Source organism: Solanum verrucosum, unplaced genomic scaffold, assembly GCF_900185275.1.
Source record: "Solanum verrucosum unplaced genomic scaffold, falcon-dt-bn FXZP01000183.1, whole genome shotgun sequence".
NCBI lineage: Eukaryota > Viridiplantae > Streptophyta > Magnoliopsida > Solanales > Solanaceae > Solanum > Solanum verrucosum.
The window spans coordinates 3237665-3262842 of record NW_026020430.1 but is presented as its reverse complement, the minus strand read 5'-3'; the positions used below and the strand labels follow the sequence as shown (position 1 = coordinate 3262842).

The window sequence follows — 25178 nt, the reverse complement described above, 5'->3', positions numbered from 1 at the left end:
TTTTGTAGAATTTCTGAATAAAAGTATAGATCGAAAAGAATTTTTTTTGATACGAACGAAGTTGGTGATGAAAGTAATATTTTAGGAGTGAGAGCAACAATAAAACAAAAAAAATTATAATCCAAAAATGTGAGAGAGTTATTTTTGTGGTTATATATCAACAATAATATTTTTGAAAAAAAAAAGGTTTATGTATTAACAATAACATTTGTACCAAATTCATTGTACACAAACAAAGTTGTACTATATCTGATAGAGGTGGAGTGATGTATCCGAATGTTAAGAGAAAATAAAAAAAGAACTATAATTAATTCAAATAATATTTTTTTTAGAGGTTATGTTATCTTAAATCGTGTAGTTACGTAATTTTTTCTTTTTTTCCCACTAATTTCATTCTTTTTAACTTAAATTCAATTTTCTATTGTTAAAAAAAAGATTATTTCAATTATGAAAGTGATATTGTATGGGTTTAGCTATCATATTGGCTTTTGAAACAATTGTATGCAACTAGAGATGCAATTTATCCTCTTTCACTTATATCTTTTTATATAACTTGACTTTAATTATAATAGAGTTTGTTTAATCATTTTTTTCAATATCTCTTTGGATTTATGGTCTATTTTTAGCTTGCTTAAGACCATCCATCGCTAAATTTTTTTACACTATGGAGCATCTAAACATCTTCTCTTCACATATCTAAACAATATTAGTCTTGTTTTCCTTATCTTGTTCTCTATTGAAGTCGATCTTACCTTATTTCAAATATTCTCAATTCTAATTTTATCTGTCGTATTATGCCCACACATTCACAACATCATCGATCATTTGTGCAAGACTCCGGATGTGAGCCTCTATTATCCATCCTGCACCAATTCGATGAATGACATTCTCATTTATCTCCCTTTTTTTTAAATGATAGACAAAAGATACTTAAAACTTCCTCTATTATGAATAATCCGAGTATCAAGTCTCACTTCCATATCTATTATCCATTTTCTTTTACTCTTCAAGCAACCTTATAATCCATATATAATTATTAATTTGTGGTATAGTTTTTAAATTTATTTTGCTTGATATTTTTTTTTATATGTTTAAATTTAAATCATCATAATAATATCGTATCAATATTTTTTTCCATGTATTATATTAATTCAATTTTTTAATATGTACTTTAAAATTGTAATTAAATAAAAATAAAAAACTTAATTAAAATCTTCCATAGTAGATATTTAAATTGACTTTTATGCATAAAATAATTTTAGTAATCAACGAGCACTGTTATTTATTATTTTTCGTAATTTGAACTCAAAAACATTTTTAAAAAAAAGATTAATCAAACACTTATCAAAAGTTGTTTTTGAAATAATTAGCCAAAACACAAACTATTTTATTCCAAAATTACTGTTTTAAAATGTTCTTCCTTCTATCTTAATTTATGTGTCACTTTTGAAACAGATCTTTCTTGACCACATGTCATATACTATTTTTTATATTATTTAAATTATTAAATATGGTGACTTATAAGACTTATTATACAATTTTAAATATATAAAAAAAAAATTCTTAAAGATTCTATGCCCAAATTTAGGATCAAAGTTAAACAATTTGACATAGGGTGTATTTTAATAAAAATGCTTCTTGAAATAAGATGTTAGTCGGTTAGCCAAACAGACTCTATAAGACTAGATTATACAAATGTAAGCTAGTACTCTTGTTCTAAATTATGTATCATTTTTTGGTTATTAATAGTTAATGTGAGTAATTTCTAAAGCTAAATTGAATCAGATCAATTTAATATTTTGAAATTTAAAATTAAAATATCTAATTTTTTTATCAAAATTCTATAAATTGCAATACTTTTTATATGAAAATGATCAACATACATTTTAAAATATTGACCGAATATGATGAAAATACATTTTAAATGTGACTTAAGAAATATTTATTTTGAATTAAATTGAATTTAAACACCAATCTAGAGATCATCGAGCTTTTTTTTCATTTTGGTTAGTCTAAAAATCAAAAATTATTTTTTCCCAAAATCCTAATTGGCATTTTTGTTTTTTACCCAAAATATTGGGATTGGGATTGCAGCAATTACCTTACCTCCCACGTTTTTCCCCCTTTTAGTACCATTTCCCTTTGGCTGCGCTGCACAAATTTGCAGTTCAATTTTCTCTTTCCGTTCAGTTTTCATGGCCGACCTCTGTTTCTTCCTCCCCATTTTCTCTTCCTTTATCTTCCTTCTTCTCTGTAACGGCGTATCCGGTGACTATCTCCTCGGAATCAACTACGGAACCGTCGCCGATAACCTTCCACCGCCGTCCCAAGTCGCCGCTTTCATCAGAGACCATACCACCCTTAACAAAATCAAGATCTTCGATGCAAACCCAGATATTATCCGGGCCTTTGCTGATACGGGTGTTTGGGTAACCGTTATGGTACCTAACGGAGACATTTGGTCAGTTTCTAAACCAACTGCTGCACAATGGTGGGTCGAACAAAATGTTGTTCCTTTCTATCCACGCACTAGAATTGATCGCATTTGCATTGGAAATGAAGTTATGGCTACCGGCGACAAAAATCTCATCGCTCATCTAGTACCCGCCATGCGAGCGATTCATGAAGCTCTGTTAGCAGCTGGAATAAATGATATCCAGGTTTCAACCCCACATTCATTGGGAATCTTGTCCCGCTCTGAACCTCCTAGTTCGGGTCTGTTCAGAAGGGTATACGACCGGGTAATTTTTGCCCCGATGCTGGAATTTCACCGTGAAACCAAATCACCCTTCATGATTTGTCCGTACCCATTCTTTGGGTTCAATGATGAAACCCTAGACTACGCCTTGTTTAAACCCAATAATGGGGTTTACGATGAGGCTACTGGGATGAACTACACCAACATGTTTGATGCACAGCTTGATGCTGTGTATTCTGCGATGAAAGCGTTGGGTTATGCTGACGTGGATATCGTTGTGGCGGAAACTGGGTGGCCTTCTGCCGGTGACCCGAATCAACCAGGTGTGAGTTTGGAGAACGCTATTTCGTACAATGTGAACCTCGTGAAGCATGTAAACTCCGGTGTGGGAACGCCATTGATGCCAAACAGGACCTTTGAAACTTACGTTTTCGCCCTATTCAATGAAGACCTTAAGCCTAGCACTTCGGAGCGTAATTTCGGGTTGTTCCGACCCGACTTCAGCCCTGTTTACGACGTGGGCATTCTGCGTAATACACAGGTAATTATCGAAAATTTAGATAATCCCCAAGGATAAATTAGTAAAATGCTTTGCTCTTTGGTCAGGAATTGTATTCAATGACGAAAATATCCTGTTAGTATATGCCATGAAAATATATTTTGTTGCTAGTATTAAGGGTATAATTGTCTACACAAAAATGATTATTGATCCGAGAAATCTCCCCCGCTTTCTCATAGTTTGATCTTTCCAATTCTTGATTTGTGTTCTAGCCATATGAATTGTACTCTATTAACCTTTATTTTACATTATACCAACATAAAGTGTAATTATTAAAAAAATATATATGTAATGTTGCGTTACTTTGTATTTACTGATTTAAAATTCTGAATTTAGGCTTCGTCTCCGCCTGCTATGGCACCGGAAGTGTCAAAGAAATGGTGTGTTCCAACGACAGATGCTAGTGATGCAGCTTTGCAGTCGAACATAGACTTCGTGTGTAGTTCTGGAATAGATTGCCAACCTATAAAAGATGGTGGCCCTTGCTACGAGCCCAATACGATCAGAGCACACGCTTCTTACGCCATGAATGCTTATTATCAAGCAAATGGTGGTAAAGATTTGGACTGTAGCTTCATTAATACCGGTGTTGTCACTAACTATGATCCTAGTAAGTTTTTCTTGCACAAATTGCTTTTAATAGCCTAGCTCATGGTTACGACTATTCTGTTGTGTGATAATTTATGCACATGAATGCAGGTTATGAAGAATGTAGATATGATGCTTAAAGTGGCAAATGAGGTTGGCTCTTCCTCTCAAGCATTGGATCAGAGTACATTTTGGTATAGTCCAATATTGGTTTGTGACGCTGTAACTTGTTGTTATTTTCAAGTCTGAAGAGTTCAATGTTAATTTTGCATATGGATCGATGATATCTCTTTTTCGAACTTGGTGATTCTCAACTTGCAAAGCAATTAGCGTCCACCGTGTTTCACTGGTTTCAGCGATAGTGCAATCATTTTCCATGAATAAACTCTATGCAATACAATATTGCCTATTCACGCATGTTAAAAAATTAACGCATCTCAATACACAATAGAGTATATCAAACAAGATACTATTGATGTACAAAACTAATGTAGTACATTCTTTCTTCTAATATATTCTACCAAACGATCCTTAATACATAAAAATCTATAATATTACTAATAATCAATACACAACTCAATATATATATATATATATATATATATATTGAAATAACATTATTTATGCATAAGCTAATTTAAAAAATGTACCAAACTAAATACTAATAATACAACGTACTAAAAAAATGTATCAAACTCATTGCTTTTAGGTAGTTGTCTACTTTGACAATTCTAGAACTAAACTGACCGTCACATTAGCCGTGACAATTATTTTTCATAAATTTCATGCTATTAACAATAATAAAGTCAACTAATTATAGATGTAAAGATATTTTTGGCATTCCAATTGTTTTCTACACGTTAAATTCACTATATACCCTTTCTTTTTCTAGTACTTTTATTTTGTACATGTCCATATATTAAAGAATTATCATGATACTTTTTAAGAATCGAAATTCTTGATTAATGGAGGAATAATAACATTATTTTTATTCAATAAGATATCAAAGTGGATGATTGAAAATAACCTGATAGTAATTCTTAGCAAGAAAGCTTCTTGCAAGACGTTTTTGTTCCTGTGGCATAATATCATAATTTGTATTGATTTTCATGCATTTACAACGTGTAGAAAACGATTGATTCCGTCCGAAAAGATATGTCACATCTTGTCCTCTTTTATATAGACATAGATATAGATTATAGTTAATTAAGATATATATGTTTGCCTTAATTTTTAAGTTAATCATGATAAGTTGTATGACGGGGTTATAAATATAGATATAGATTATAAATAATTAAGATATACTCATATTTTAACCTTAATTTTTTAGTTAATCAAAGTAATACTATGATCGGATTATAAATACTAAATATCAAGTGTGAATTACTCCTAATATTTAGAAGGGCGATATCAACATCAGAAAATAGTTAGTTATTCCAATAGAACCAATACCCCACCCCACCCACCCACCCGCGTCAAAAAGAGAAACCAAACGCAAGCTTATTGGTTTTAGGTGGTTGGCAGAGTATGACATTTCTAGAACTAAACTGTCACATAACAGTAAATATAACAATCATTTTAAAAAAAATCAATTCATGCCAAACTAGTAGCGTTCTATTTCAGCTAAATAATAATAAGTCAAATAGTTACAGTGTAGAGATATTTCTCAGCATTTCAATCGTTTTCTACACGTTGTAAATTCATTATATACTCCATCAATTTCATATTAAGTGGTCCTTTTAGCTTTGACACACCCTTATATTATAGTTTTTTTTTTTTAGATTCAAATCTCAAAATAACTTAAGAAGTTATACATTCTATTTATTATTTTTCAATAGGCTTAAATAAGTGTTTGCAATATATTTTAAAGTGACATAAAATAAATTACAATCACAAAAAAATATGAAGAAATATAATTTTATTCATCAAGATTGCGGGTACAATTTTGTTCCTCCCTTGATTCTACTCTCCTAAGATTTATCCATGATTCGAGGGCCGTTTGTGGCGTATTTCTCGAACTAGGATGATTTAGATTTGACCTCTATATAAATATTCCATGACTTTTGTGGAATATTCGAGATGTTGATCTTTAAAAATACCCAAGAGTTTATGGGATATTTTGAGATGCCTTTTAAGGAAATTTAGTACCCTTTATATAGGCATAAACTAGGGTTTAGGATTGAGTAGCCCCAAAAATTCTAATTGAAACTGAACACATCTTCTAGCGTCCCAATTCAAATTGAACACGTCTTGTAGAGTCCGCAAAATTTCAATGTCTACAATAAGTTATTATAAAACTTATACTTATTATGAGACACGGAGAAAGTTATCTTTAGATCATCACGGTATTACATTAATCATTAGTCATTGTCCCTTAATTTTGAGACGGAGGAAGTAGTTTTTATTAAAGTAGCATGTTTGGTTAGTCTTCTTCATTTATACATCTAGGTAACTCTTCATTATTTATGTGAGAAACATTTTCTTTTATTGACACACTACCAACACGCACCTCATTTTGCACTCATTATCATATCGAATTATCGATGGAAAAAACGAAAGATGTACATTGTGGGAACACATTTCTTGAATTTTTTTAATATAAAAAACAAATATCTTCAACAGCTCTCCTTTAATTTCCTCGTCTTTTAAGACGGCTTAGTTATTTATTGTTTCCGTCTTATTTTTTCTTCAAGTATATATGTTTCTAACACAACGTCACTATAATTAACAGTAGTAATTTATTTTTTTTATTAAAAATATAATACAAACAACAAAAATTTACCGAACATTCTGATATATTACATATATTTTTAATATCATCATAAATAGTTATATGTGTATATATTTCTTAAATTAAAATTTTGTGTCAAGTCAAATATACTCTTTCCACGTTAGGCCTTTGTGGCTTGTCAACGAAGGAAATAGTTAATTATAATGTATATCCTCTCTACAAGTTGGTCTACTTGGACTGCCAATAATTCAAAGTTTATACAGTAGTTATAAATACGTGCCAATTTTGCCGTTAATGCTCATTTATTATAAGAAAGATCATTACCTCTTTAGAAACCTCGATCAAAATTCAAAAATGAGTTTCATTTTTTTCTTGAAGATGTTAGCTTCTTTCTTTCTCTTTTTGTTCATACTATTTTCTTTCACAAAGAAGAAAAACAAAGGAAAAAAACTCCCTCCAAGTCCAAGAAAATTGCCTATTATAGGAAACCTTCATCAACTTGGAAAATTGCCTCATCGTTCTCTTCAAAAACTTTCTAATGAATATGGCGATTTCATTTTCTTGCAATTAGGTTCAATCCCAACTCTCCTCGTCTCCTCGGCCGACGTTGCGAAAGAGATCTTTAGAGTACACGATGTTGCTTTTGCGGGCCGTCCTCCCTTGTATGCTGCAAGAAGACTTAGCTATAATTGTTGTAACGTGTCTTTTGCTCCTTACGGTAAGCTGTTAGAGAAAATACATTTTTATTTACATAATTATATCTTTATGTATGTGCGATCCTGATTCACTTTTTCTTTTGTATGGGCAAATTAAATGTTTTTTTACGATTAGGGGCAATAGAAACAGATCTAGGATTTAGAGGTTCCATGTGTCAAACTGGTGTATATTCATTTTCTTCGATATAGACATAGGGTATATGGGTTTCTATTGAGGTTTGGGGGTGGTTTGACACTCCTCTTCCTTGAGTAGATATGCCCTTGAGTGGGGGGGGGGGGGGGGGGGGGGAAATTTTGAAACATGTCAAGTCTACGATTTCTCTGATATCATATTGAATCACGTGTTTTTAAAAAATAAATGGAGAATATACATTTTGTTGACTTAATTATGTTTTCATCAGGTAATTATTGGAGAGAGTCCCGGAAAATTCTAGCTTTAGAGTTACTAAGCGCAAAGAGAGTGGAAAGTTTCTCATCAATTCGAGATGAGGAAGTGAGTCGTTTGATTCAAGAAATTGGTAATTCTTTAAACTCATCTATTAACATAAGTGCATTAGCACTAACCTTGTCAAATAACGTTGTTTGTCGAGTGGCTTTTGGGAAAGGAAGTGATGATGAAAGTGGATATGATAATGGAGGGAAAAAGTTTCATGAAATTCTTTATGACACACAAGAATTGTTGGGTGAGTTTAATGTTGCTGATTATTTTCCAAAAATGGCATGGATTAACAAATTTAATGGGCTAGATGAAAGATTGGAAAAGAATTTTAGAGAATTGGATAAGTATTATGACAAAGTAATAGAAGATCATGTTGATTCAAGAAATTGGATTAAAGAAAAAGATGATGAAGATCTTGTTGATGTATTGCTTCGAATTCAAAAGAATCCAAACCGAGATGTACCTCTTCAAGATAGTCACATCAAGGGCCTTCTTGCGGTAAGTTTGTCTACGTTGAGTTTAACTTATATACATTGCATTATATTATATTTGCAAAATAATTGAATCGATAAGATAAAATTTAGCCGCTCTATTTCTATTTATTTTAATTATTATTTTTTTTTGTCATAAATTTACAAAAAAACAAAACAAAAATGAACAAGATAGTTGGGTAGGCTCCTAGACAACCAATGGTGTAAATGTTTACCAGAAACAGACAAGATAGTTGGGTTGATCCCCCTTCCAATATATGCACAATATAAACGTGAGGCCATAAGTCACATTTTTAAAGAATTATTTTTACATATATTTATTGTTTTTTATTATTTTGTTTTATCTTACCATGAAACGATGTAAACTAGCCAATATAACATTACAACTTTGTCAAACTAGCTAGAACAATATTAATTTGATCAAAAGTCAAAATTAACCCATATTATATTAATTAATTTGTCAAACTAGCTAATATGGAATTTAATAGTAGTTTATAAACTAGCTGTTTTAACATTTACCTATATATATACATGACAATATGGAAGAACAATATACAGATTCTCTAAATTCTTCTATCTCTTTAATTTGGTTAGTTTTTTTATCTTTTAAAGTTATGTTGTTTCTTCTCTTAATTCATAGTTGGATTAATTTGTTACATCATGAGGTATACACTTATATTTATTATGCGAGCAAAATATCCTTAGAACAGTGTATTACACGCTTCAAACGACTGAATATTGTTATGCACGAACAGGATATATTCGTAGCAGGAACTGATACATCAGCAACAACCATAGAATGGATCATGGCAGAACTTATGTTAAATCCAAAAGTCATGAAAAAAGCTCAACAAGAAGTGAGACAAGTTGCTAAGGGAAAACAAAAGGTCCAAGAAACTGATCTTTACAAACTTGAATACATGAAATTGGTCATAAAAGAAGCTTTTAGACTTCATCCACCAGCCCCATTACTAATCCCTCGAGTAACAACATCTAGTTGCAAAATAATGGACTACGAAATCCCAGAAAATACAAGAGTCCTCATCAACGCGACAGCAATTGGGACCGATCCAAAATACTGGGAAATCCATTGACGTTTATACCAGAGAGATTCTTGAATAAGGATATCGATTATAGAGGTCAAAATTATGAGTTTTTGCCATTTGGGGCAGGGAGAAGAGGGTGTCCAGGAATTAATTTTTCTGTACCACTTGTTGAGCTTGCAATTGCTAATTTATTATTTCATTATGATTGGACACTTCCTCAAGGGATGAAAGCTAAGGATCTTGATATGGAAGAAGCTTTGGGGCTTACTATGCACAAGAAAATTCCCCTTTGCTTAGCAGCTTCGTATTATGACTTGTAATATATATCGCTTGTATACTACTTGAATAAATGTAAACTCATCAAGAACAGTAAAGTGTATCATTACACTCAATAGTAATATTTAATAGCAGACAATTTGTAATAAGGAGTACAATGTGTACATTTGAAAAAATCATTTATTATATATATTATGTGTGTATTTTACGTTATACCGAAGATAAGAATGCGTTACAAAAGACTTTTGTTATAATTAGCTGGATTCTTTGGCTATTAGATCAACTACATCTTTTGTTCAAATTTCTCATAAGTCATATTTCTCAAATGTGGCAACACGAAACGAGATTGTAGTGCCAAATTGCAAATAGATGTATATAGGCTAATTAGGTAAATATGTTAGTCATAGTCTCGTAGGATTATAAATTGGTTGGTTAAATTGAAGAATTGCTAGCTGAGTATGATGTGATAAAAGAATGTATATCAAAGTAAAAGATAAGTTTTATAAAATAATTTTAACACCGTTAATGTTATATGGTAGTGAATATTATATTGAATTGCTATTTAAGTTCAACATACCCACAAAATCTAAGTGTTCCAGAAATGTGAATATTAAGATGGATGTATAATCATAGCCCAAATAATAAGATAAAAAAATGACTAATATCTATCAGAAGATACAAATAACATGCAAGATGTTTTGTACATATTTTATCTTGATCTACAGATATATCAATTCGTAATGTGAAATTATGGTAAGTGAAAATGTTAAAAAAGAAGAAGGTATAACTACAATCAAATGAAGGAAAATGTCTCAAAAGACCTATATATACTCTTATTAATACCGACTTAAGTAAAAAGACAGTGCAATGAAAGTAAGATCCATACAATTGGTAGATAAAGATAGTCGCAATGGACATATATTTTTTGACTGGTTACAAACTTGTTAAAAATAGGGTGCAATGAAAATAAGATCCATACACATATTTAAATTGTCATGATATGAAAATCTTAAATAAAAACAAATGATCCTAGTCTATTTGGAACCGAGACATAATTATTAGTAATTTATTATCTCGAAAGGAATTAAAATTCCTTGAGGAATTGACACAGACATACAACTATTATATATAATTGGCAATATATAACCCAATATTAATTAACAATTAATAGCCTAAAACAAAATTAGCACATATTGGCCTAAAAGAAATAAAAAACTTTTTATAGTTTTTTTCTTTTTATCATGTGCAACCAACCCGCATTAATTAAGGAGATGTGAGATTATTTTTTTTCTTCCTTGTTTTTAACTCTTGTAATTAAGGAAGTTAGCTTTTCAATTTCTTTAAATTTTTAAACTCAACTTTATTTAACCGTTTATTTAAAAAAAATAGTAACACAATTTACAGAAACATAAAGATATATTTTATTGTAATTTTATGATTTTTTTTTTTACCAAACAACAATAATTAGTTTATTAGAAAATCATTGCCTACTTTTAAGAAGTGATATATATATATTATTTAACCCATTAAAAAAAAAGGTTACACCAACTTTTAATGAATGAATTTTTTAAAATTCTTTAAATAACTTATTAAAAGATTGTGACTACTTTTAAGGTAAGAAAATGTATTATTAATGCTCTAACGTGTATTAATTATCACATAATCGACAATAATTAATCAAATAATATTAAATGGAATTTTATTAGAAATTTTAATAATAAATATGCAAAAATTATACAATAATTAAAGTTGCAATTACATAATGTATACATAAAAAAAATATGTATACACAAAAAATATTCATAAAAATAGACATGTAAATTTTATTGATGTATACAGTAATTGTAGCATGTGTACATAAACTTTATACTGTATACATAAGAATATTACCATCAATTATACGTATTACTATAATGAATACAAGAATGAGATTAATATGATACATATATAAATTTTATTCATTAATTGTACATGTGATTTTGTTTATGTATACGGTAACTGCACTATGTATACATTAGTTCGTATTCATCGTGTATTCAGTGATTTGTATTCACATAATAAACTTGTGTACCTTAATTTAAATTGATATTGGAATTCATTGCTATACATTGGGTTGTTGTCACACCCCAAATCCGGATGTGATGGCACGTGTCCATTTCCCACCGGACACGTCAGCCTAACCCAACCACAACGATAGAGAAGTAGAAATACGAGAATAAAAGATAATAAATAAGCGGAAGACTTTAATTAAAACTCAACACTACCCAGAATTTGGTTGTCACATGTACAAACTTCTAAATACAGAATTCGAATTAAAATATACAAGTCTCAGAGTATAGTCCTCGAATAGAACAAAACTGAAAGTAAAGATAACTCAAGGGCACGTCTGGAATGAACCGCTACTTCTCGAGTATGTCCCGAAGCTCAATCTGCTAAAGAAACTACTAAGCCGAATCTGAGAGAGAGCTGTCAACCTACACAATTGTGTAGAAGCAAGGGTAAGTACCGAAAACCACAGGTACTCGCAAGTAACTCTAAACTAAGCAAAACTAGCAGCTACAAACAACTCCTTTCAATCCCAACCGAACCACCGAAACTTCAATCTAGCAGCAAACCAACCAACCTATACTAAACAGATCATATTCAACAGCCAGAACCAACAGTATATCCTCATCAACCTCAGATCAACAAATAAGAGCAAGTAGATCAAATTCCACCTAAGAAGGGTAAACCGATACAATCCACACATCACAGACAAAGATAAGGCAAATGCGATGCAAAATGCAATAATGATGTCATGTAGTCGTGATGCATGTTTGTCATACGATACACATCTATTGACGTAATCAATCCGCGCTGAATACTCAAATCAGAACCCATGGGGGCCACACATGAACCATGTATCACCGCCGGAACCAGATCCCATCGGCATCCAAATCGCTAGCCGGAGCTAGTCCATCTCATATATCTCTAGCCGGAGCTAGTCTCAACTGTGTCTCATATCCATCCATCCTCATATCAGTGTCTCAGAACTCATGCAACAGATAGTTCACACATGGGATGAATAATAAATATGCACATGTCATCAATCACAATCATATCACGATCACATCATAGTATTACACATCATCTGTCTCAATCACAACCATATCACGACCACATCATAGTATTACACATCACTTGTCTCAATCACAACCAATTCACGGCCACATCATAGTATTACACATCACTTGTCTCAATCACAACCATATCGCGACCACATCATAGTATTATACATCATTTGTCTCAACATCAATGTCGGTATCAATCATAGCCTACTCATGCTCTTCTATCCCTCAATATCAGTTATCACATGACTTATTCAACAAAATCAAGTCACATATAACACATTTAACTCGTTTTATTCCCCATCTTTCATTTACAACAATTTCAATCAACAAATAAAACTCATCATCAGTCCTCATTACTCCCCAACACAATTAGGAAAGTAGTCATGCATAGTCTAAGAGTTTTACAAAGTTTGGAAGCCACTTGCCTTAAAACGAACTCCAAAAGTTACTTGACTTGGGTCTTTCCTTTCCGAGTATAATCCGGATCACGATAATCTATTCAAACAATTATTCACAATCACAATTCGAGTCCAATGACACCAAAATCAGGAAATTTAGGGGAAAATGGCAAAATGGTCCAAAAGTCTCATACCGGAAAACGATACCCAAATCTGGAAATTTTTGATGTAAAATGCTCCTTAAAGTATTTGGAAGCTAATGGTGAAAACCAATTTGAAAACGGAGTTGAAATCAATTCACAAACTCAATTTGAAGGAAAATTCATATTCTTGAAGAAGCTTAAAATATTTGGATCCGAAACCCCGACTCAAAAATGAAATATTTCTTGAAAAACATCTTACCCATACTTAGATAAGTTCAAATATGAAATTTCATCAAAAACGGAGCTAAGATCGACCTTGAAATTCTCAATTTATCAAACCTTAACTTTACCGGGAAAGTTCAAATTGTACGCGGTTAATATGGTGAAAATAATCGATGAATCAATAATTTTATGTTAAATCAGTTTACCCATAACATAAGGATCGTAAATATACCTTTTTCATCAAAAAGGGAGTCCAAATCGATAAACCCCAATTTTTCCCAAGAGGTTTACAGATAGGGAAAAAAAACCAGATAAAGAAATTATGATTGAAGATTGAATACTAACCCTCATATTAATTCAAGAAGAAACCCATAAGAATCACTCCATTCCGATCTCTAGAACTCCCGATATGCTCAAAATACCAAATGAACACAGTCTGAGATTTTTTTATAACAGTACATGGCCGTTATGCACCAGAAAAACAACAGTTAATCTTTCACTAAAAAGGCCGTAATTTCCTCATACGATAGTGAAATGACCCGATTCTTTTTTGTAAATGTCTTAAATAATGATACGGACCTGCTCGTTCAATCGGAGCTCAATTTCATGCTCGTTGCCCAGTCAAATATCATTTCTACTCGGTAAACAATTATTTCTTATTTGCGATAAAAGTCCAATCTCGGGTTAGCGAAAATGCACCAAAATTTGTAGATAAGTCCTATAATTCATGCTCAAAATTTCAGAACCTTCGGAATAATTTTTCGACCTTTAAAACTAATAATGAACCCTTTAGTTGCCACAATTTGCTGAAATAGTGTCAAAGCATCCAAGAAGCTTAAAAGCTCACCCAAAACTCATTTGGTACTTCCCGAACACAAACCAAATATGCTACTAGCTTGAAAATGACATTTTGGACTCAATGAAATCGTCGTAATTTGAATTCGAGGTCTCCTTGACCCGGTATCCGATAAGGCGCCAAGAAACTAACTTTAGGCTCAAAAACTCGAAACGCACTCAGGGGCTCTAAAAATTCAACCAAGACTCATTCTAGACTTAGAATCACCCCCTGAATCCAACGGTGCCCTCGGAATTCCATATCGAGCCCCGAAACCTCGTTTGTTGACCAAAGTCAACTCTTGATCAAAATTTCACAATTTTTGCAACTTAGGACCTCAAATCTTCGTTTTAACTCCAAATTCGACTCTATAAATTCTCATAGACCCGTTTCAACATTCTAAAACTGCTGGAATCGACGGAAATCCGATTCGAGTCTCGAAACTCCAAATGACTCGAATTAGCACTTTTAACCAAACTTTAACTCTTAAAAACTCAACTTTCCAAAAACTCAACTTTTCATCAATTTTCCTTCAAACCAACTTCGAAAATACAACAATTAGGACTCGAGGCAACTATCGGGAGGGGTAAAACGGTCATTTTATGAAAATTTCCAAAAATGACCTTTAGGGTCATTACAGTTGTATTCATCAAAATCAACATTCTGATTTTTTTACGAAGATCTTTCTTACCCATGAAATTGAGAACAAAAATTTCAAAAAACTATTACCTGAATTTTCGCCAAAAAAGTTTTAAAAACTTTAGTTCCACAAGTCACGAATTTTCAAAATTAATGGGGCAAGAAATGCTGCATAATTATATATTAAAAGAAATTATTGGAAGGATCAATCGATAAACATACAGTTATATCTGATTTGCATAGACAGAGTAAATTAAGGAGAATAAGAGAAAATTTAGAAGAGAAGCAAATATACATATGAAAAGGATTTTAGAAAGAAAACAAAAGAAGGTTGAATAACCTAAATTTTCGCAAAAACAAAATTGAAAGAACTTCAATTCTACAAATCATGAAATTCAACAATTAATTTGACAAGAACAAGATTATATATAAAGATGATTTTTAGAAATATCCATGAAAAAACATATTGTTATATCTGATTTTCATAAACAGATTGAATTAAGGAGAAGAATTGAAATTAGGGAGAGAATTACGTATGAAAAGAATTCTGGAAAGAGAAAAAGGAGACAAAAAAGAGAAGAACTCTATTTAAAAGTGTTGATAAAAAAAAAGGAGATAAAATAGGGATAATAAAACAATATTTTTTTAGAACGTGTGTTTGAGAAAAATAAAGAGAACAAAAATACATTTTAAAAAAAAAAGAAAAATAACTATTCAATGCCAAATAAATAAAACAAAGTCTTTTTCTTGCTAAAAAATTAAAAGTGGGCTATTTCTAGCTAATTTAGTCTATAGGGTGTTATGCTGTGCCATTTTGTCAATTAAAAGAGGAGTACTCAAGAAAGAAGCTTTGGGCCTAATACTAGTTGGCCCATGCTTTTATAATCTCCATAAGTCGATTCCAGCCCAATATAACGGCCCTTCCAAAATTAACAGGTTCCTTAGGGTTTCAAATCGAAAACTCCCGTCCAACTTCAGTATTTTGGCTCTCTTCTCAGCGATCGTTTTGTAAAATTCATCTTAACCTGCAGGTTCGATCTGTTTCTTCTTCTTTTTTCGTTTATAATTCAATTTGATGTATGTTTTTTCGTGGTGGATTTACTTTATACATAATTCTTATTTGGATTTGGATTTGTCGAATGCAGTTTTTCATACCTCTGCTGTCGTAAGAATTTATTGCTGAAGAAGATGGCTTCGCGTTTTTGGACTCAGGTAATTGATTTATCTTTTCAAAATTTGCTTATAACATTAAGAGGCGTTAGATTTTCGAATGTTTTCTCTGTTAAGAGTAAAGATCTTATTTGTATTTGTTCCTCTTTTTTTATTGAAGTATAGAAGATGTTTTAAGACTTTATGGACCATCAAGTTATAGTGATCATGTTTCGTCTGTATTAGATAAACTTTTTCTGAAATAAATTATTATGAAAAAAAAAATCCTTTATGATGGGGATATAGTGTGTGTTTGGTATTGAACGAACATGTTTAAATTCATTCAATTTGATGAAAGTATTTGCTCATTGTTTAATTGTCGTGAACTATTAAAAAAGGTTGGAAGTACTCCTCATTGGAAGTGGGAGAATGAATTATGTAAGGTGAACAGGGAAGCCATTTTTTTTTTTTCCTAAAACAACATAAGACGCGGAAGCCATTTTTCTTTACAAATATCACAACTCTTACTTAATATTTCATGCTTCAAACTGAAACTTTGTCAACCCTTAATATTCAAGAATATCACCAAAACTCTAATTCTTTTATTATATGCTCTATTCACCTTATACAATTGCAGTATGTTTGTTTTTTATATTTCTAACACTGAATGTTTCAAGAAAAAAACTTGTTTTGTAGAATTCTTCCTCCATACCAAACACCACTTATATAATTGAAATTATATATACTACTCTGAAAGGAAGTCTTAGGAGCCTTGAAATTGGTGTGCTTCAATTTATTGTAAATGTTAAGTCTTTATCTTTGACATATGCGTGCTCCATTCTGCATAAACTGACCCTTTAAGTTGGTGAAACCTGATCTCTAATTTTCACGGTCTTTAACAGGGTGACAGTGAGACTGAGGAGGAGGAAGAGAGTGATTATGAGCAGCAGGATGATGAACCAGCTGAGACCACCAAAACAGATGGTGGATCGAGGTATCTTGCAGCTGATGATAGTGATAGTGACGAGTCAGATGGGCAGAAGCGTGTTGTCCGGTCAGCCAAGGACAAGCGCTTTGATGAATTGTCTGCTACAGTTGATCAGATGAAGAATGCCATGAAAATCAATGACTGGGTCAGTCTTCAAGAGACCTTCGACAAGATCAATAAACAGCTGGAGAAGGTCATGCGCATTACAGAGGCAGCTAGAGCTCCTAATCTGTACATCAAATCTCTAGTGATGCTGGAGGACTTTTTGACTCAGGCTTTGGCCAATAAGGAGGCAAAGAAGAAGATGAGTAGTAGCAATGCCAAAGCCTTGAATTCAATGAAACAAAAGCTCAAAAAAAATAATAAACAGTATGAAGAGTTGATCAACAAATATAGGGAGAATCCTCCTGTTAGTGAGGATGAAGGTGGGGATGATGAAGAGTCGGAAGATGATGAGGAGGAGGAAGAGGACTTTGAGGAGGACCCTACAAAGATTGCATCTGCATCCGATGATGACCCTATTAGAGGTCCCGATCCGGTAAATGAGTGGGAGATTATACTGAACAAGAAAGACAAACTAATGGATAAACAGTTCAAGGACCCAAGTCAAATCACCTGGGATATAGTCAACAAGAAGTTTAAGGAAATTGTTGCTTCTAGGGGTAGGAAGGGAACTGGAAGGATTGAATTGGTTGAACAACTCACCTTCTTGACCAAGGTGGCCAAGACCCCAGCTCAGAAGCTTGAAATTCTTTTCAGTGTTGTCTCTGCCCAGTTTGATGTTAATCCAAGTCTCAGTGGGCACATGCCGGTAAATGTATGGAAAAAGTGCGTGCAGAATGTGCTCACCATACTTGACATGTTGACCCAATACCCTAATATTGTAGTTGATGACATGGTTGAGCCTGATGAGAATGAAACCCAGAAGGGATCAGACTACACAGGGACAATAAGGATCTGGGGGAACTTGGTAGCCTTTGTAGAAAAGATAGATGTTGAATTTTTTAAGAGCTTGCAGGTTATTGATCCACACACTCGTGAATATGTTGAGAGGCTGAGGGATGAGCCATTGTTCTTGGTTCTTGCTCAAAATATCCAAGATTATTTAGTTCGCGTGGGGGACACTAGAGCTGCCGCGAAAGTGGCTCTTAAACAGGTTGAGTTCATTTATTATAAACCGCAAGAGGTGTATGATGCTATGAGGAAATTAGCTGAACTAGCAGAAGGAGAAGGAGAGGGGGAGTCTGCTGACGAGAACAAGGTGGCTGAGGAGAGTAAAGGCCCACTAGCATTTGTTCCGACTCCTGAGCTTGTGCCCAGGAAACCTTCCTTTGAAGAGGGCAGCAGGTCATTGATGGACGTCCTTGTTTCGCTCATTTACAAACATGGGGATGAGCGGACCAAGGCACGTGCTATGCTCTGTGACATATACAATCATGCTCTCTTCGATGAGTTTTCAGTATCCCGTGACTTGTTGTTAATGAGTCACTTGCAGGATAATATCCAGCACATGGACATTTCAACTCAGATTCTTTTTAACAGAGCCATGGCTCAGCTTGGTCTCTGTGCATTCAGAGTGGGACTCATTACAGAAACACAGGGTTGCCTTTCTGAACTGTATTCTGCTGGCAGGGTGAAGGAATTACTTGCACAAGGTGTTTCCCAAAGCAGATATCATGAGAAGACCCCGGAACAGGTTAATTTTTTTTACTGTTTGGCAGTATTTATGTCATGTATGTGCTCCTTTAAGCGAGATATTTCCTTTATTTTGTGTCTCGTATGTTGATTTATTGTTGCACGGAAATTCATGCTTTTTCGAGCTTCAGATTTGCAATTTCTTGCTTCTTTACTGTCACGTTCTCAAAATGTGGTGTCAAGTACAATAATGTGTAGTGTACTACAATGGAAAAAATAAAAATAAGAGTTTGGGGATCATGGCTATTAAATACCGTCATTTATGTGCATTTCTTTGTATAATTTTAAGTACTTATGAAAAGTTAAGGAAAGCATAAATTTTATGATGCAAGATGATTGCGAATAGGTGAAGGGCTAAACTATATTCTTGCTAACTCAACTTCAGATTAAATAAGCCAAATATCATCTGTTTTACTGACTTATTTATCTTGGGATTTTTTTCTGCTGTTCTTCATTGTGAGTCTTCTCATAGCATTAAATCTACACATTAATCCTTGGCAGGAAAGGATAGAACGAAGACGTCAGATGCCTTATCATATGCATATAAATCTTGAGCTTCTTGAGGCTGTCCATCTGATATGTGCCATGCTACTAGAGGTGCCAAACATGGCAGCCAATAGTCATGACACAAGGCGCAAGGTCATAAGCAAGAACTTCCGGAGATTGCTTGAAATTAGTGAGAGACAAACTTTCACTGGCCCACCTGAAAATGTTAGGGACCATGTAATGGCTGCCACAAGAGCCCTCAAGCAGGGAGATTTTCTGAAGGCCTTTGATGTTATCAAGTCCCTTGATATGTGGAGGCTTTTTAAGAACAAAGAGAGTGTTCTTGAGATGGTTAGAGCCAAAATCAAGGAAGAGGCCTTGAGGACCTACCTTTTTACATATTCTTCTTCTTACAATTCTCTGAGCTTGGATCAGCTTGCAGGGATGTTTGACCTTTCTGATAAACAAGTTCATAGCATTGTGAGCAAAATGATCATCAGTGAGGAGCTTCATGCAAACTGGGATCAACCAACTCGCTGTGTGGTCTTCCATGATGTTGAGCATACAAGATTGCAGGGTTTGGCATTCCAGTTGACAGAAAAGCTGGCAATTCTATCAGAAACTAATGAAAGAGCTATGGAGTCCAGGATAGGTGGGGGTTTGGAGGGCCTTCCACCAAGGCGCAGGGAAGGCCAGGATTATGCCGCTGCAGCTGCAGGAGGGACTGGTAAGTGGCAGGAGTTCTCCTTCTCACAAGGCAGGCAAGGAAGCAGTGGGGGCCGAACAGGGTACAATGCTGGTAGATTTGCCTCAGGGCAAGCATCAAGGGATAGAACTGGTCAGGCCCGAACTCATGGTGGTCAAGGTTCACGATATCAGACAAATGCAGCTGCTAGGGGAGGCCATAATATGGACGGATCTCGCATGGTGAATCTTAACAGGGGTATCCGTGCTTAGTTAAAGTGGAGGACACATATTTTTGCACTGAGAGAACACAGCGTTTGGAAACACATCCCAAATAATCATTTTTCAGACCCTTATTTTTGTAGTAGTGTAGAATTTTGCAAGTTGGTATTCAAACAATCGTACAATCATTTTCTATAGTGAAAGTCTGATCCCATTAAACTAGGACTTTGTACTGGTGTTATGCACGGAAGTTTTTTTCTTACATTCATTTTAAGTTTGTGTTATTTGCTCCAATCGACACTTAAAACTATTACTATTATTTATCTTTCATACACGAAACTTTCACCAAAACCTTTTTTGATTTGTTGCTACTTTTACTAATTCTTTAGTATATATTTGCAAAAAAGTTACTTTCTACTCATTGAATGCTGGAAAGCATTTCTCAGATAAATCCTTTTTTAATGAAATATATTTTCCATTATGAAAAAAGTGACCTTTTCCGTCATACATAACATAATTGGTCTACTTCCTGACGCACATGATAGTTATTGATTAGAAAATTTGACCTTTTCAACTTTGTGTAAATAATGCATCAAAGCTAAGTTGTTTTCAGAGGTGATGGTGATGGAGAAATAGACTAATGGTAGGGATAATTGCGTGACATAAAATTGCACGCTTTATTCTTTAAATCGTTTCTTTTAACAATCGAATTTATGCTTAGAAATGATCCATTGCGTAATTCATAAGGACTTGAAGGCCTCCTGTCAATTTGTTTATGATTTCCCACACGCAAATGAAATATTTCAACTTCAATAATTTGCACATAAGATAAAGTAGTGACGTTTACCTAACCTTCATTATTGCAGATTATACTTTTCTGCCTAAACATGAATTTAAGTTAGATACATTGATGAGATGAAATATTTGTATCATCAGCATCATTTATTCAACATAATTGTAAATTACCTCTTAATTAACATAATTGTATAAATTTCTATGGATATTTGGCTGTAGAATAAAAGTATAAACAAAATTCAATAAACATAGTGCTAAAAATAGATAGACTATACACATAGTAAAAGAAGGAGCCAACTTGTATTTCATATTGATAAAGTTTTGTGTTACAAGCCCAAATGAACTTCCTTCATACAAACATAACTAATGAGACTTAGGAAACCAAACATAAAAAACCATGAAATAAACATCAGACAAACCTTTGTCAAAAAGATTTGCAGATGGTCAGTTCAATTGGCTTTGTAGTTTTATTAAAACACATAGTAGTAGTTAATAGAACAAGAGACATTTTGGTGTCTCAACAGTTGCAAGGATCACATGTGCAGTTTGATCCACATTTGCAGCCATTTCCTCCTTCTGTTGCTTTCTCAGCAACCACTCCATAGCTGCAATTAATTCATGTAAATTATATATGTACTTTAATAGGGTAAACAAAATTCATATTAATTAGTATAATTTAACGTGTTATATGTTTCAGTATTATAGTTATCTTTTAGGTGACTTGATATTATAAGTATTTCCTTTGTTTTAATTTATGTGTTATAATTCAGATTTCGAGAGTGAAACTTCTTAATTTTGTTAGTGAATTCTAAACGTACATATTTAGAAACTACGTAATTATTTCGATCATAACAAAATATAGAAAAGTCTAAGTTAAAATCAGACTAACTTCTTCATAGGTGCAACACCCTCAATGATGGTAAAGGTAGTAGCGCTCTCCAAGTCGGGGTACATCCCACATCTGCAATTAATTCATCAAAATCAAGAATTTAGCTAATTAAATTTAGTGAAAGGAATAAATAAACTGTCAACTAGATCATCTCGATTCTACGAAATTTTTTTTATGAAAGTCTTTCATTTGATTTTCTTCGATGGAAGTACATATGTTACATAAATATTTTAGGAAGAACTTACCCTCCACAGCCACTGCCGCACTTGCAGCCAGATCCACAGCCACAGCTTCCTCCACAGCAAGACATGTTTTTTTTTCCTTAGGAAAATTGGATTGAAAACTAAAAAAAGGTTTTAATTTCTTGTGTAGTTGTGAATTGTGATGAATAATGAATTGCTAAGACTGGGATTTTATAGAGACTTATTGGTGATTGTGTGTGATCATATACCTGACACGTGGACGAATAATATGTTTGTTTGATTTTTTTAATTTTTAATTTATTTTCTTGGAGTAAATTTATGATTTATTCATGATAAAATATTGACTCAATCAACTTTTAATTGTTAAATCAACCGGTGTTCAGAATTCACCGGTTAACAATTCGGATTCTTGTTGTAAAAGTCGTCCAATATATGGGAGGTACTTTTTAAACTATAGTCGGAGTTGGTAGGTTGATTATGAGTTCGATAAAATTTAATAGCTATAATATCTGTCATTTATGTTAAAAATATTTACTTAATATGTATAAATAATTTATTAGGAATCCAATATTTAAAATAAAATAAAATAATAATCTAAAATTCATAAATTCAAAAGCTTAACTCCACATTTGTTTTTAGCTATCCCTATAAAGATTATTAATCCTTTCCTAGTGTTAGCTTGAGTCAAAGACTCGAAGACCTCTATCATTTCACCACATCCCTTTGATTATTTATATTATAGTCAAGTTGCTTAAAAGTAAATTAAAAGAGGATGATCGGTGTAGAATTAAAATCACCTGATAAGAAATTGTGTCGAAAGACCTTTAATTAATTTGTGCCAACCCAGAGGAGAAAAATAGTGCAAACTTGAATAGAGAAGCATGAACTTTTAGGTTTAAATTCATGTATTTGAATTTTAGCTTGTTTGAGATAGTGACGTAGTTATCATAACTAGCTAACACTGAAATACATACAACTGTTTATACTTAATTTTGTTTAATAGCGCTTGTAAACGGGTGAGCAACTTGTTAGAACTCGTCTATTAAACAAAAAAATATAAAATATTATTCCCGTTAATTAAAAAAAACTTTAGATTGTTGTTGAATAGTACCCTGAAAAAGAGAATAAGGCATGAAGCTAATTGCTTGAGAGCAATGAAAAATTGATTTTTTTTTTCTTGAAGTTTCAAGATAATGAGAATTGATCAGAACAAATAATAAAACCCTCCTAATTAATCCACAAATTTAGGTGGAATTTTCTTTGCTTACATTGATCTCAATGTCGGTTTACGTCCGTCTATCTCAAAATTTGTAGATTTTTGCTCTCCTAAATATTATTTCTGGTGATTTTCTTTTACACATCTCAAATTATCTATCGTGATTCTCTTTTATACGCTCAAAACCTAGTTAGAAGGAGTTTTTAACTATTTACCCTCATTGATATTTGAATGATTATGACATCGGGGATAATCAAGGTAACTGAAGTGTTTGTATAATCTTTAGCACCAATTAGTACAAACTCCAAGGATAAAATGGAATAATTTTGTCTTGAACTTCCACTATAACAAATAATTTAAAATAATTATTATTATTAGAAATTACGACATATAATTTAAAACTGAGAAAGTAACTTAAATTAACTATATACTTATTATAAGGATATTGTCGGGAAGGAATTTCTTTTTTGATTGAAACTTGCATTTATTTATGATCAACAGATATTGCGAGGTGTATATGGTCGGGTTAGTTCGGATTTTTCAAATATTAAACCAAATTATTTGTGTCGGATTTTAAAATTTATAAACCAAACCAAACCAATAAAACTCGGATTTTTCAACCTCGGGTTTTTCAGATTTTCTATTTTTTTCGGGTTTTTCAGATAAAGTATTCATACAAACATATAATTTACTTGTATTTTAAATATTTCTTTAGTCCTACCAAATACAACTATTTAAGGTGTTTTTTAATAAAATAACACAAAATATGATATGATTAATGACACTAAAATATCCAACAACAAAAATAATAATAAAATCGCGTAAAACAAATATTGAAAATTAACAAGTCATAATGAAAATGATCATAATTTAAAAGTACTAAACCATGCTAAAATAAGTTTAATAAGTATTAGTTAAATGACTAAATATTAAAGGAAATTAAAATTAGATTATGTATTTTAATTGTCTAAACCAATGTAAAACTAAAGAACAAATATTCAATATTATTGTCATTCTAATTAGTGTTGAATTGATTTTCATTTTGCATTAGTATTAATTTGATTTTTGATTTAAGCTTTATTATAATTACCAACATCTGTTGACTATAATTTTTATTGGATCATTCAGAATTCTAAGTTTCAAACTTGAAATTGTATATTAAAAGAGATAAAAATTATGAAAAAGTATAAGAAATATTTAAAAATTATATCAAAGTAAATATTTTTATGTATAAATTTTTTTATATATTATGTCGGGTTGTTTTTTTTTTAGTTAAAACCCAACCCAAATATAGTTGATTTTTTTTTTCCAATACCAAACCAAGTCAAACCAAACTATTAGGCGATTTTTTTTCCGATCTAACTCGATTTGCGATTTGGTTCGATTTTGTACACCCTATTGCTAACAGTATCCATATCCATGTGCTATGTTTTTCCGTGTAGAATTTGTAATTTTAAAATAAGACAAATTATATGTTTTATCAAGTAAAAAGTGATATGATAATATAAAATTTTAATTAATCATATATGTAATTTATTTTTATTAATAAAAGTAATGTCCGAATCATTTTGTTAATTTCAATTAATTTTTCAGAGTACCTATTACATATATTCCACCAGCGTAGCGCATGAGATAACAAGAAAAGTTGATCACCTATTTTTTGCCTATGTGTAGAAATACAAATTACCTTAGTTTTTTCAAGTTCACTCCAATTCTTTAGCCATTAATTAAGTGTTCTTGTTCTTAATCGAGACTCAAATTAAGCTTTATCGCAGAGCTCGTGAGGTTAATTAGGAGATAAAAGTATCCTGATCATCACATTAATATATCTCGTTGAGCATGAATAAGCATTGAAAATACTTTTTTTTTTTTTCAAAGCAATTCTTTTTCGTCCCTCCGACCATAGTATAGTGCTTCACTTGTGGGTCTTCAGAAGAGTCCACTCATATCTTCCTTCTTC

At 32.3% G+C, this 25178-nt stretch overlaps 4 protein-coding genes across 4 annotated transcripts; 3 read left to right on the top strand and 1 right to left on the bottom strand.

The window, feature by feature from the left end:
* The first annotated feature begins 2160 nt into the window (after positions 1 to 2160).
* Positions 2161 to 4178, top strand: LOC125807999 (glucan endo-1,3-beta-glucosidase-like). Its single transcript, XM_049487763.1, has 3 exons — positions 2161 to 3239; positions 3594 to 3867; positions 3957 to 4178. The coding sequence occupies exons 1-3, from the start codon at positions 2196 to 2198 to the stop codon at positions 3983 to 3985; spliced, it is 1347 nt and encodes a 448-aa protein (XP_049343720.1). The 5' UTR covers positions 2161 to 2195; the 3' UTR covers positions 3986 to 4178.
* A 2714-nt stretch (positions 4179 to 6892) lies between these two features.
* On the top strand, positions 6893 to 9588 carry LOC125807998 (cytochrome P450 71A9-like). The gene is given in 4 exon segments (XM_049487762.1): positions 6893 to 7294; positions 7694 to 8229; positions 8978 to 9302; positions 9305 to 9588. Coding segments are annotated over 4 exon segments (1509 nt in total). The 5' UTR covers positions 6893 to 6930.
* A 6233-nt stretch (positions 9589 to 15821) lies between these two features.
* Positions 15822 to 20377, top strand: LOC125807996 (eukaryotic translation initiation factor 3 subunit C-like). Its single transcript, XM_049487755.1, has 4 exons — positions 15822 to 15922; positions 16037 to 16103; positions 16943 to 18724; positions 19225 to 20377. Exons 2-4 carry the CDS (start codon positions 16080 to 16082, stop codon positions 20164 to 20166), a joined length of 2748 nt encoding a protein of 915 aa, XP_049343712.1. The 5' UTR covers positions 15822 to 15922; positions 16037 to 16079; the 3' UTR covers positions 20167 to 20377.
* An 815-nt stretch (positions 20378 to 21192) lies between these two features.
* On the bottom strand, positions 21193 to 22204 carry LOC125807549 (metallothionein-like protein type 2). The gene is made up of 3 exons (XM_049487278.1): positions 22045 to 22204; positions 21800 to 21871; positions 21193 to 21515 (listed from the first exon to the last, which is right to left on the bottom strand). Exons 1-3 carry the CDS (start codon positions 22107 to 22109, stop codon positions 21428 to 21430), a joined length of 225 nt encoding a protein of 74 aa, XP_049343235.1. The 5' UTR covers positions 22110 to 22204; the 3' UTR covers positions 21193 to 21427.
* Positions 22205 to 25178: the final 2974 nt, after the last annotated feature.